The following is a 12,286-nucleotide window of genomic DNA, read 5'->3' as shown; positions in this document are numbered from 1 at the left end:
CCACCTGCATGTGGGCTTCAAGCTCCGTCCCAGCCTGGGGCTCAGCTCTGGGAGGCATGAGGCTGTGTCTGGTTGGGTGAAAGGAACTCTTCTCTTAGGATAAACAGCATGGGATGCAACAGGCTCCACTCTCTTCCCTGGTCCTGGACTTTTTACATTTTTGTGACCTTTTTCTCTGACTGTGCCAAGGAAAAGCGTTCTCTCCTAAGGCCCCCGAGAGGCCAAGGCTGACCCCGCAGGACCTGACCCACGGACTCGTGGCTGGTAGGATTAGGCAGATCCTATGATCTGTCCGAGTGCTTGGAAGTTGGAGCTACTGGGAATATTCCCTTGATGGCTTAAGGACGTCTTATGGGCTGACTCTCGGGTCTGACCCTTTGCTGAGCCCTCCCCACCCTGTCTGGTTCCACAAAAGCCACAGAGCAGGTGATTCAGCCTGAAATGGCCCTGCTACTCTCCCAGGTAGGTCCCTGTGGAACCTCATTCTCTCTCGGGCCCCACGGTCTAATGTTCACGTTTCTATTTTACCACTTCGCTCCTTAGATAATCAAAAGTCTTGCCCTGTCTAATTCTGAACATGGAAAAAGGTCAGAAGTCAGATGCCCCAGGGACTGGTCCCAAGGCAGGCATATCTCAGTGTATTTATTAATGAGCTGGAAGAGTCAGAGGAAAGGTTAAGAGGCAGAATTTGCTGAACACACAGAATTATTTAACTCTGTAGGGAAGAAAAAAAAACTATCTTCTATGAAATTCTATTGTTTTCTTACCCTAAGACTATTTTATCAAGGTGAAAAATATTAAGACAATCAATGGTGCAGAGAACATACTCAGTCTCCTCTTTTTCTGTTGAGACAGAATTTACCAGTGAGAGTAGAGATTGCTGCATCTGGAGCTGCCTCCTCCTGGGACTGTGTGTGGCTCCACAATCACTGACATGATTCCACAGAGAAGGGAAGGGTGGGAGCATGAGCAGAGGGCCAGTACGGACGCCTCCTCAGTCACCAGGTGTCCCCACCACCTCAGCCGCACTCTGACCCTTTGGCCTCCTTTCCTGGAAAGCCTGGGCTCTGGGAGGCTGCTCGAGTCTGAATCCCAGCCTCTGCTAAGGATCAGCCTTGGAGTTCTGGGCAGACTGCCACGTTTCTCTTTGCCTCGGTTTCTCATCCTTTAAACAGGCACAGAACCACACTGTCTTCATGGCACTTTGGGATGGTTTTAGTGAAATGATGTGTGTAATAGCTTAGGATAATATCTGGTTCCTCCGTGCCTGTCTAATGACCACGAGCCACATGGCCCTTCATCTGTGCATATCATTACCCGATGTGAAACCAAGCTTGCGGGGACTCCCGCACACACAGAGGGCCTCACCCTGGCCTGACGAGGCCCATTGATAGCTGGGTCTGCTGAAGGCACCTCTTCCACCCTTGTTCTTTGTGATCTGAGCTCCTGTCCACGGCACACACCATGGGCCAAGTTGGTGCGTTGATAATGGTATCGTACAGCCAGACTGCGCCACGGGCACTGCCAACTTAGATGCCACCGGCAGCATGGGAGGTGTGGGAATATCTTTAGATCAGCAGAAGCACAGGCTGCAGAGGCTGAGCTACTGGAGATGTGCAGGCCACTCTTGCCATGGGAATCTCATTCTTCTGGTGCCTCTAAAGAAATGTCCTTGAGGTTCAGTCGCGAGTTCAGACCCTGTGGCTTGGAGGTTTGCCGATTTGAGCCTGGTGGGAATCCGCCTCTACAGTTTGGGGCTGTAGGGTGACAAGGGTCTCCTGGCAGAATGGAATCCATGTGCAGAGGAGGCTGATTGGCTTCCAGAGAGAAGCAGACACTTTCCAGAGTGCTTTCCGCCAAAGCTTCCACCTGCTCAGAGCAGGTACAGAGGGCTTCTCGTTGGCCACTGGGGGCCTTGGGCTGCTAGTTTTGCCCCCAAACAGTGAAACTGTGTTAAAAACACACTCAATCATTGACATTACCCCCAGCTCAGGCCAGGCCACTTCTCCTCTTGAATTATTTCCAAGCAATGGGTTTGCTGTCACCTGCTTCCCAATTGCAGCCCCTTTTAGGTGTCAGGGTGTGGCATGCCCACAGAGTGATGGAGCCCCATAGCCCTCTTACCTCCAGGTAAGAAATCAGGGATGTGGGCCTTGGAGCTGGACGGTCGGGGCGGTGGGGGGCAGGACTGATGCAGTTGCTTCATCCACATGGGATCTGTAGGCTCCTGTCGAGAAGACACAACTACGTGGAAGTAGAGACGTTCCTGTCCAGACGGGGGCAAGTTCTTGTATTTCCTGACTGGCAAATGCCTACTTAACACGGATCAGTGTGGCTTTCTAGTTGTTTGCACAGGCTTTGTAGAGAAAATGCAAATGACTTCATGTCACCAAACTCCACAAATCATGCCACCATATGTGTGCAGTAAGCAGGAGGCAGAGAAAATGTGCAGCTGTGAGAATGCCCTGCACCACGCCGTGTCCCTTCTCCTCCTTCCCTGTCAGGAGTGTCCCGTAAATCATCTTCAGATAAGATTGAAGACCCCCGTCCCCTCCTCCTGCAGCGGGTGCTGCCAGGCCAGTAGCAGGGCAGTAAAGGGCACAGGGAGCAGTCATCAGCGATGGGGGCGGCTCAGGGTGCATCCCTCCGAGCCAGGAGCTTGACCTTCAGTCTCTGACCTTCCTGCTTCCTCCTTATAGGTGTTTTTCTTTCCTTCTCTTCTTCCCTCTTTCTCCCACCTCCCTGCCCTCCCAGGTATTCCCAAGTCTACGGAGCAGAACAAATACCGGAGTGGGCAGGGGCTGGGCTTTGCTAGGATCCGGCCCCCAGGCTGCCTTGATGTGACTTTCACAAAGGTGCCCTCTAGGTGGACACACCCCTATACCTGGTGTGACTGGCCAGAGGCCTGGTTGGACCCCTGTCCTCCCCTGGGCTAGGCAGCCCATGCAGGGCGCCCTGCAGAGCTTCGCTGCACTTCATAGGGTGGTCATGGGCATAAGGTAGGTCCCTCTTTGCTTCCTCCATGGAGTTCAGCCATGAGCTTCCCGGGGATCCTGGCCTGGGTCTTCTGTAGAGCATGAGGGTTCTTCTGGGCCCTTCCCCCAGAATTTGTTAACTTCTTACAGTGTGCAGTGGAAGAGAAGAAGGAAGAGCACATGCTTCTTGCCATCCAGGGCCTCTTGGCGGAGCCAGATAGAGGAGCACATGTGTGTAAGGACCCTGGCTCAGTGAGGGCCATGGGAAGCGTCTTAGGGAGGGTGGGGAAGTGAGAGAAGGTAGAGACTAGAGGGTGGAGGGTGGGAGGTGGGGGCTGAGTGGGGAGAATGGGGAGTGGGGGTGGAGGGTGGGAGGTGGGGGGTGAGAGAATGGGGAGTGGGGGGTGAAGGGTGGGAGGTGGAGGTGAGAGAATTGGGAGTGGGTGTGGAGGGTGGGAGGTGGGGGTGAGAGAACAGGGGAGTGGGGGGTGAAGGGTGGGAGGTGGGGTGAGAGAATGGGGGAGAAGGGTGTTGGGGGTTTGGTACAGAGAGGAGCTTTGTTCCCACCAGGGGCTCCATCTCACCCTGCGCATCCTGGGAGCTGCAGCCCAGGCCTGGGGCATCTGGTCTCATCACAGCCCCACTTAGCCTCTGCCCACCCCATTATTTAGGACATTTCTTGTATGTCTCACAGATCATCTATAGAAAGTACAAAGGTAGGTCGGTTAACTTTTATACTTAAAGACAGACTATGTAATCATTTTCACTTCAATTAATATTCTTCTGTAACACTATTTTAATGGCAGAAGTGTATTCTATCATATAGATATTTCATCATTTATATCACCAGTATTTGATTGTAAATAGTTAATTTTCATACTACAAAATAAATATTCTAGCATGTTCAAAAATAAAGTCTTAACATTAAATGTATCCCTGGATACGCTGGTGACCAGCCCGTTCTCATTTCAAGATCCTTGTCTCAACTATATCTGCAAAGTCCGTTTTTTCAAACATTTATAGTCACAGGTTCAGGGTAGACCGTTCTTTTTGGAGGGGGCACAGTCAGCCACCATGGTGAGTCTGTGGCCCGCATGCTGGACTAGAGGCGGAGGCGGAGAGCCTGGGCGAGCTGCCTCATGAAGGGGGTCAGGCCTCAGAGGACCCTGGAGTTGGGCAGAGGGGAAGGGCGGTGTTTCAGGGCTGGTGGCTGCTGAAGCCTGAGCAGTCGGCAGGGAAAGTGAGGAAATACTGAGCGGGACTGTTCTGTAATCGCATCTCTGAGTGCTGGAGACTGAGGTAGTTTGGGACCCCTTTCGGGTATGTTTGTCCGGGGAGGTGAAAGAAGTGTTCAGCGATGTCAGCAGGGGCTGGGCAGCAGCATCTCAAGCAGGCAGGGACCCAGGAGCCTCCACTGGGTCTGTCAGGCAGCAGTGCTGCCCAGAGCTAGAGAGCCAGACCAACCAGGGTTGCACCAGGCGGCAGGCACTGGCTGTGGGAGGAGCCCCAGGCTGGCAGAGGGATGGGGGGCAGGGCACTGGGAGGCTCCACAGAGCTCCTTGTCCCTCAGCCAACCTGGGCTGCTCTGTGCAGACATGGTTGGGCCCCAAAAAGGCCAGAGTGCTGCTTTGGAGGAAAAGGAGGGTCCTGAGGGTCGGGGAATACGCATTTCTAGACATAAAGACCCTCGAGAAGACACGCAGCCAAAGTAAGCCTGTACACAGCGTGTGAGGCCAGGGGCTCCCAACTCCAGGCCTGTAGCTGGCCAGGAAGGAAAACAGTGAGTGTGGGGAGGCCGGGAGTCCCAGGACCCAGAGAGTACGAACCAGGGAGGCCGAGGGGCAGGCCAAACAGGCGGGAGGCTCCCGCAGCTGCCTTTTTCCTGCCTGACTCCACCTGGGGGTCCCTGTCTCTCAATTCTGAGCACCTGCACACACTGTTTAAACAAACAGGCCACAAGATACTCATCTGAGTATGTACCCCTTCCAGCAGGTGCCTTGGTGAAGGGCTGGGGGAGCAGTGTGCACCAAGTGTCTGCCCTGCACTGGCTATTGAGTGGCCGTTTTCACACCGACCTGCCAGTGGATGTGAACTCACACAACAGGGCACACAGACCTGAATCCCCAAATGCTCAGTGGGGTGTTTGCCCTGCTATTGACAAGCGGGATCTTCTAAGGTTTTTAAATAATGTGGGAAATTGCTTATGCTATGATATTGAGTGAAAATGAGATTTAAGGTTATATATAGTAAGGCTACATTAACGCTATTTATTATAAAATGCAATTTAATATAAAATATAATACCGTATTACAAAATGCAAAATATCATACATCACACACACACACACACACACACACACACACACACAGAGAGAGAGTCAGAAGTGAGGAGAAAAAAAAGACTGTAGAGAGAAGGTCACCAAAAGGTTAACATTGCTTCTCCCTGAGGGATTCTGACTCACAGTGCTTTGCAGTATTTTCCATATATGCTACAGTAACGCACTGATAACAAGAATAACAATCATCACACCCTTTATCAGACAAGCGCACTCCTGCCTGCCCCGGGGCCTATGGGTGTCCCTCTCCCTTTCACTGGGCGCCTCGCTTCCCATCACTTGACTCCACGAGTGGCCTCTCTTCTTCCCACTCTGTGCTTGCCTTGGGCGGTCCTGTCCACATCTTTGATCTCAATCACTACGGACAGCCGCCACTCTCAATTTTTGTGTGAATTCCAGCCCTGTGGCTCCATCCAAGACCTTGCTCCTGAACTCTAGGCTGAAGTCTCCAATTGCGGAGAGGATAAGTCTTTCCAGGTGACCTTGGAGCTCTCCAGGTCAGCATGTCTTTGCCAACCTCTCCGCCTGTGGTGCATCCCAGAGGCTCCTCGCCTCTGAGCACAGACTCCTCACAGAACAGGGGGAGCAGCTCTCGCACCCGCCTCCTCCTCACCCTGCACTGAGTCGGGCGTCACACTGCCAGTCCTTCTCTGGGTCCCTGCTGGCACGGCTTTTATTCAGGGCCTCATCATCACGCAGTTGGCGAGCGTTCCAGAGGAAGGAGTCGGTCAGATTGGCCTTTGTTTTGGAAAGAAGTTATGGCAGCGTGGGTGGTGGGCGGTGCGGGTAACTGCCGAGGTGACACGCAGGACCTTCACCTCCCTCCTGTTCCCTGGTGTTTAACTCTGCAGCTTGGAAGGAAAATATTTTCATCTCTCCTATTTTGGGATTCGATTAGATTTTACTTTCTATTAGAAAAACAAAATAAAATGACCTCCCCCACCCCCCCCAAAAAAAACCTACTGGCTTCAAAATCTTATTCCACCGATGTCTCTGTAATCTTCTACATAATTTTTCCTGAAAGGTAATAAACAATCGGGAACTCATTACCATATGAAGGTGATTCACACGTTTTCCCTGCTTAAGATCTCATCCTAGGTGATATCCTGTCCCAGCTTAGCAGGAAATTTCTGCTGGTTTTGTCCAAATAACATAGAAAGACTTAAGGTTGTTTTTATTGGTTAGAAGAGCTGGAGACTAGGCTGTCTGTAAGATGCTTTGTAAAGTAAATTTCTCACCAATGCTTACAGGCAGACAAAGGGAGAGTTTATGGGGCGCCAGCCACCTGTCCCGCCCCAGCACTCACAGTGGGAGAATCTCCTGTTCAAAGCTGACCTCTGGGGGCACTCACAGGGAGGGAGACATGCCCGACACACATGTCTCTCGGGCAGAGAGCCTCAGCTCAAGGCTGGACGTTCGCCTGGCTTCCGGCCCCAGGAAGAAGGTGGTGCTTGTGTGTATGAGGGCTGTCTTCTTTGCATCTTCTCTGACTTTGCTTTTTCAACCATCCTCATGATGTACAAATGACCTTTGCAGACCCGGTCATGGAGGGAGTTCTCCTAAACACTCACTGAAATGAGTGTGTCTGTGAGGGGGCTTCTACTACTCATGAGGGTGCAGGAGGTTGCTGGGTTGAGTGGGATGAGGGGCAAACTGTGAAATGAATCTGATGGAAATGACAGCCAGGAGGAGGGGGAGAAGCCCCGTGCTGGGTCCTCTGCCCAAGCAATGAATTAGTGGAAATGGCTGTGTCTGCGCTCTCCAGGGTTGTTTTCCATAATTTAGCACACAGAATGGTACAGAAAAGCATTTCCAGCATTGTCATACAGAAGGAGAGTCAAGCTTGTGGCAGGAAAGAGCAGAAGAGTTTAGGCTACTTTGTGGTGGAGTCAAGAGTTGCTTTCGGCTTTCCACCTCTTCTTCAGAGCCAAGCACTTGCCCAAGGGGTCCTGAACTCAGAGCATCAGGAAGCCCAGGGAAGGGAGGGGAAAAGCTGGCTTCAGCAGAACCCTTTCTAGGACAGTGCTATACAGGGATGAACATAGGATCCCCTAAAGGAGTGCTGCAGATCCCACAGACTGTGGCCAACCCCTACCCTCCCAGGAACCTGGGGCCCACACACACACATACGTGAAGCTCTGCTTTTGCAGAGAGCAGCATGCAAGCCAGGCACCAGCACTCCTGGCCGTCTGTGCCTGCCTCCAAACAACGCAGAAGGGAGGAGAATCTCCTGTTCAAAGGAGACCATGGGGTGGGGAGGGCATGTGAGCCTGTCTAGAGACGCCTCCCCATACCCTGATCTGGCTCTGTCCATTAAACCAACACACTTATGTGCACATACTAATATATGCACATACATTAAGGGTGTAAGGGAATAGTAACAGCGTTTTAATCTGCAGAGCTTTCTGATTTTAGGTGAAGAAAAAAAATTGCCAGTACTTTTGCATCAAAGAGAGAGATAAACTTGCTAATTGAAAACCGTTTTTCGTGGAGGAAAATATGGAGGCGCCGGCTATGTAAATCAGCATATGCCCAGATCTAAAGGAAGCCATGCCAGGCCAAGAGGAAATTAAGCAAATCAGGATAATGAGGAAACAGCCACAGGCGCGAATTAAAAGCACTCAGGTGCTTTAGTTCATCTCAGGAGGCTGGCAGTGGACAGCTGGGAGGTGCTGGGAACACGTGTTTGGAGTCCCAGGCGTGTCTGTGCCGGTAGGCGGGTGGGTGCCTGCTCTCCCATCCAGGTCAGGGAAGGTTTTTCATGCAAGTTCTTCAGTGCCTGGATCCTCATGCAGCCTTTTGTATCCAGGAAGCCCCTTCAAATGCCCTTAACAAGCGCTGGTCTCGCGCTGGCATTAGCTGTGCTTGGGTTTCCCCAGTTTAGCGACCTGAGGGGTTTACAGCGCACGGAAGTCTCTGCCCAGCTTTCCGCGCGCGTCGCCAGGGGCTGGGCTGTGGCCCTGGCCAGGGCTGGGGAGGAGGTCGGCAGCCTGGGAAGCAGGGTCTGCGGCGGGGGAGGGCGAGCGCCGTCTGGCGGCGGCTGCGCGTGGCCATCGAGCTCGGTTCTGCCGGCGCTGCCCGCGAGTGCCCTGGGCGGAGCGAGGGTCCTCGGAGCTGGGGTCTGTCCTTGGTCCCAGGAAGCTCGGGACGCAGCGTCAGAGGCCGCGTGCGGCGAGGGGAGGGAGGAGCACAGACTGTGCCTGGGGCATCCGGGGCGAATTCACAGCGGGGGTCCTGCCCGCCAGGAGAGCGTGGTGGGCAAAGGCCCCTGAGGCCACCTGCCTGGTGCGTGCAGGGCGTGGGACAGGAGCCGCCGAGGCCAGAGGGCCACTGGGGCGTGGACTTTAGACCAGGCACCCACGGCTCAACCTTCCGGCCAGGGGACCCGCCGGGTCTCAAGAACGTGTCTGGGCGATTAGTGCAAGAGAAATCCGCCCACGCCAGCCAGCGTCCGGGCCGCCAGACCCGGGATCCGCAGCCCAGTCCCGTCCCGGCCCTGCGCCCTGGACACGGATGAGGCCGGGTGGAGAGCGGCCCGCGCGGTCCCCGTCCGCCCGCGCGCTGCCTCAGCCCCAGCCCTGCAGCGGGACCTGCCCGGCTCGGGCGCCGCCACCTCGGCTTCCTCTTGCCCTTGAGTGCTGAGCCCAGGGAGCCCGGGCAGGGCCGTGCGCGCCTCCCCGGCGGTGCGGTCGGTCCCAGAGGCCACCAGTGGGGGCGGCATCCGCGGGAGCCTGGCCGGGCGCGCCCTCGGCCCCCGCCCACCCACGTCCTCCGCGGCCGCCCGGGTCCAGGCGCTCAGGGGCGCATGGGGGCAGGGGCCGGGGAGCGCGCGGGCGGGCGGGGACGAGGCGGGGGCCGGGCCCGGGGGCTGTGTTGGCGGCGCGGGCGGCCGCGCTGGGCGGGCGGGGAGGGCGCAGGCGGGAGGAGGAGGAGCTCCCCGCGCGGGGCAGGGGCGGAGCAAGCGGCCGCGCCGCGGAGCCAAGTGAGTTCGCTCCGGAGCCCGCGCCGCCGCCGGCCCGCACCTCGGGCGCCCGCCGCCGCCCCCGCCGGGGATGTAGGATGCAGGCGGGCGCCAGGTTCCAGCGGCGGCGGCGGCAGCAGCAGCAGTCCCGGCGGCGGGAGCCTCTCTGGCCGATGAACGCGGAGCCGCCGCCGCCCTGGGTCTGGATGGTGCCGGGCTCGGCCGGGCTGATCCGCCTCGGCCCCGGGGTCGCGGCCCCTCCGGTGCTGCTCGCCTCGGCCCAGCCGCCCGCGGCCCCGCTGCTCCCCGGGCTGCCCGCCTGGCCGGCCCCGAGCGAGCCGGTGTTGCCGCTGCTGCCGCTGCCCCCCGCGCCAGACCCCGCCGCCGCCGCCGCCGCCGCGCACCACTTCCCCGCTCTCCACGGGCAGGTAACGTGTCCCCGCCCCGCCTCGGCCCGGCCCGGCCCGCCCGCTCCCCGCTCCCGGGCTCGCCCTGCCCGGCCCCGGCCTCCCGAGCTCGCGCGCCCTCCTCCTTCCCGGCGTCCGCGCCTCCCCAGACCCTCGGGGCGCAGCGCGGCAGCCCTGCATCGCGCAGCGAGAAAGTTCCTGCCCCTCCGCCGGGCCCTTAGCCGCCGCCGCACAGCTGGCAGGTGCCCGGGGTCTGGACCGAGCTCTGGAGGGACCCGCCACCCGCGTCCGCGTGGGGAGCGCGGCGAACTCGCTTCCGGCCGGGGGTCGCTGTCCACCACGCGGTGCTGAAGCGGCGCCGCCAGCGCGGAGGCTGACACCGCGGAGAAGTTGGGACTTTCACAGTCTCCGCCAGACTTGGAAGCAAGCTGGGAATCGATAGCTGTTTCGGATTCTGATCTGGTTTGGATTTTCCCCCTTTCATTTGAAAATAGCCTCAGGGCCATGCTTAAGAGAATTCCGACCGATGGAAGTGGGGAACTCGTGCCTTCCGTACTGAGAGACGTTCCCCGAGACTCCCCGGCCCCAGGCCTGCCGGGGTCCACGCAGTCCCTAATGCCACACTGCACTTTAGAACTAGAGTTTGGCTTTTACAACATGGGATTAAAAGAGAAAAAGTGACTGTACCTTGGATAAATGGTGCAGCAGAGCTAGGCAGGCTGGTTTTGGCAAGATTCATTGTCATCTAACTATGCAGATGCATTTAAACCAGGGAATAGCGAGTATTTTATTCCAAGGATTGGCCTCATTAGCATATTCAAATGAGTGTTATGTTAGAATCCACCATTTGATTAATTTAATTCCAATATGATTTTGTGAGCTTTCCTAAAAGATATTGTTAAACTCCTGCTAATTGGTCTTTAGACTTAATGATACATCACATATGCAGCGCTGGGTATTGTATTTTTATGTGTGATGCAGTTTATTTTGGGTTTTATTCGATAAACGTTGGTAGCTTTTGCCATATTTTGGAGGGGTGCTATATCAGAGTGCTGCCACTAGAGGTATATAATGTCAAGGAACTACATTTTTTAAAAATCCTGTTTAAAAAACTGCATTTTTTCCTTATGTAAATTTAAAAGAAAATTTTTAAAAACCCTTAGCATGAGTATTTAAAATATTTTTGTGCTACCTATCTTCTGTAAGAATATATAGAACCAGAAGAACATTTTCCCATAACAGAAACGTCACAAATGCTTTTATGGTTTTAAAACAATAGATACTGATGCGTTCCACCTTATTGAGCAATGCATTTTATTAATGCCTGATGAGGTCTCAGTTGTTTTAATTAGGGAGACGGTGTCTCGATTTACCAGCTCCTTTCCATGACTGATGTTTTATTCTGTGCATGGAGATCTTCAAGTTATATGATGTTTAGATTTTTTTTTTTTTTTTTTGCCATAGAATCTATTTGTATTGGTGAACCTTGTATTGGTGAAACTTTGAATCTTAACTTCTTATTTTTATTTTGAAAGTATTAGTTGTTTGTAAAGTGACAGATGCAATTTATACAAAATACAATACTGACAATAATATTATAAAATATAGCCTCATGCCTTCCTATAAAAATAATTTAAGAATTGGAAAAGGAACATCCAGCATTTCTCTTTTCCATGGTGGTTTCTCATTATCTCAGTCCGGAAACCCATTTCTTAGTGTGTGCTTGTGGTTTTGTGCTTAGAAGTTCTTTTCCAATATTGAAGAATGCAATGTTGATAATGCTTTGTGATGATTCAGATATGAAAACTTATGTAATTTTTTCTTTGATTTTTAAATATTCATAGTTTTTCTTGAGGAAATTTATCTGAGAGTCAAATACATACATTTTGAAATTCCCTTTTCAAAGCAGTTATTCCAGCATGTTTTGGTAAGAAGTCAGGTGGATGGATTCAGGCTAATGCAACTGTCTTTTCTTGCTTGGCTTGCAGTGGCTGTTCGGTGGCCATTCTCCATCCCTAGGAGTGCCCCCCTCTTCCACGGTGGAGCTGGTGCCCATCTTCCCACCTTTCTGCCCTTCTGCTCTTGCAGCTCCTATTGGGAAAAGTTGGATAGATAAAAGGATTCCTAACTGTAAGGTAAAAATGCGAGTAATTTAATTGGATAAGGGGCTTGTAATGATCGTTGTTGAACATCACCATAACAACAAAACATTCTCTAGCTGCCATAAATTAGCCGTCTAGGTATAGGAAGGAATCATTTCAGAATTAGATTCATCTGCTCAAAGGCGTCACCAGATGGGGGGCATTGTGTTTTAGTTTAGGATATTTGGATTCCACAGAACAATGTAAAATTTCCAATTTTTGAATCAGAGTCTATTTTTTTAATTTTTTGTTTTTAAATTTGTAACCATTGATCAAAAATCTAGACATAAACATTACACAATAACTGTTTAAGTTTTAAAAGTGAGTTTTTCTTGATATTATGCTTTAAATTTTCATCTTTCTTTCTTTCTTTCTTTTTTTTTTGAGACGGAGTTTTGCTCTTGTTACCCAGGCTGGAGTGCAATGGCGCGATCTCGGCTCACCGTAACCTCCGCCTCCTGGGTTCA

The 12,286-nt window shown here is 53.2% G+C and overlaps 1 protein-coding gene and 1 long non-coding RNA gene across 2 annotated transcripts in view; one reads left to right on the top strand and one right to left on the bottom strand.

Annotated features, from left to right (window-relative positions):
- The window catches only part of LOC144578520 (uncharacterized), a 33,287-nt gene extending 22,848 nt beyond the window's left edge, over positions 1 to 10,439 (bottom strand). The window contains exon 1 of the long non-coding RNA XR_013524459.1: positions 10,366 to 10,439. This is a non-coding gene — a long non-coding RNA (uncharacterized LOC144578520). The remainder of the gene's footprint in view (positions 1 to 10,365) is intronic.
- TCERG1L (transcription elongation regulator 1 like) overlaps positions 9,295 to 12,286 on the top strand; it is a 225,301-nt gene continuing 222,309 nt past the window's right edge. The window contains exons 1-2 of the mRNA XM_017963285.4: positions 9,295 to 9,699; positions 11,667 to 11,813. Of these exons, the coding sequence (XP_017818774.4) occupies positions 9,370 to 9,699; positions 11,667 to 11,813 (477 nt within the window). The 5' untranslated portion in view covers positions 9,295 to 9,369. The remainder of the gene's footprint in view (positions 9,700 to 11,666; positions 11,814 to 12,286) is intronic.

The sequence above is a fragment of the Callithrix jacchus genome, chromosome 12 (assembly GCF_049354715.1).
Source record: "Callithrix jacchus isolate 240 chromosome 12, calJac240_pri, whole genome shotgun sequence".
In the NCBI taxonomy this organism is placed as follows: domain Eukaryota; kingdom Metazoa; phylum Chordata; class Mammalia; order Primates; family Cebidae; genus Callithrix; species Callithrix jacchus.
This window is presented reverse-complemented; position numbering and strand designations above follow the sequence as displayed.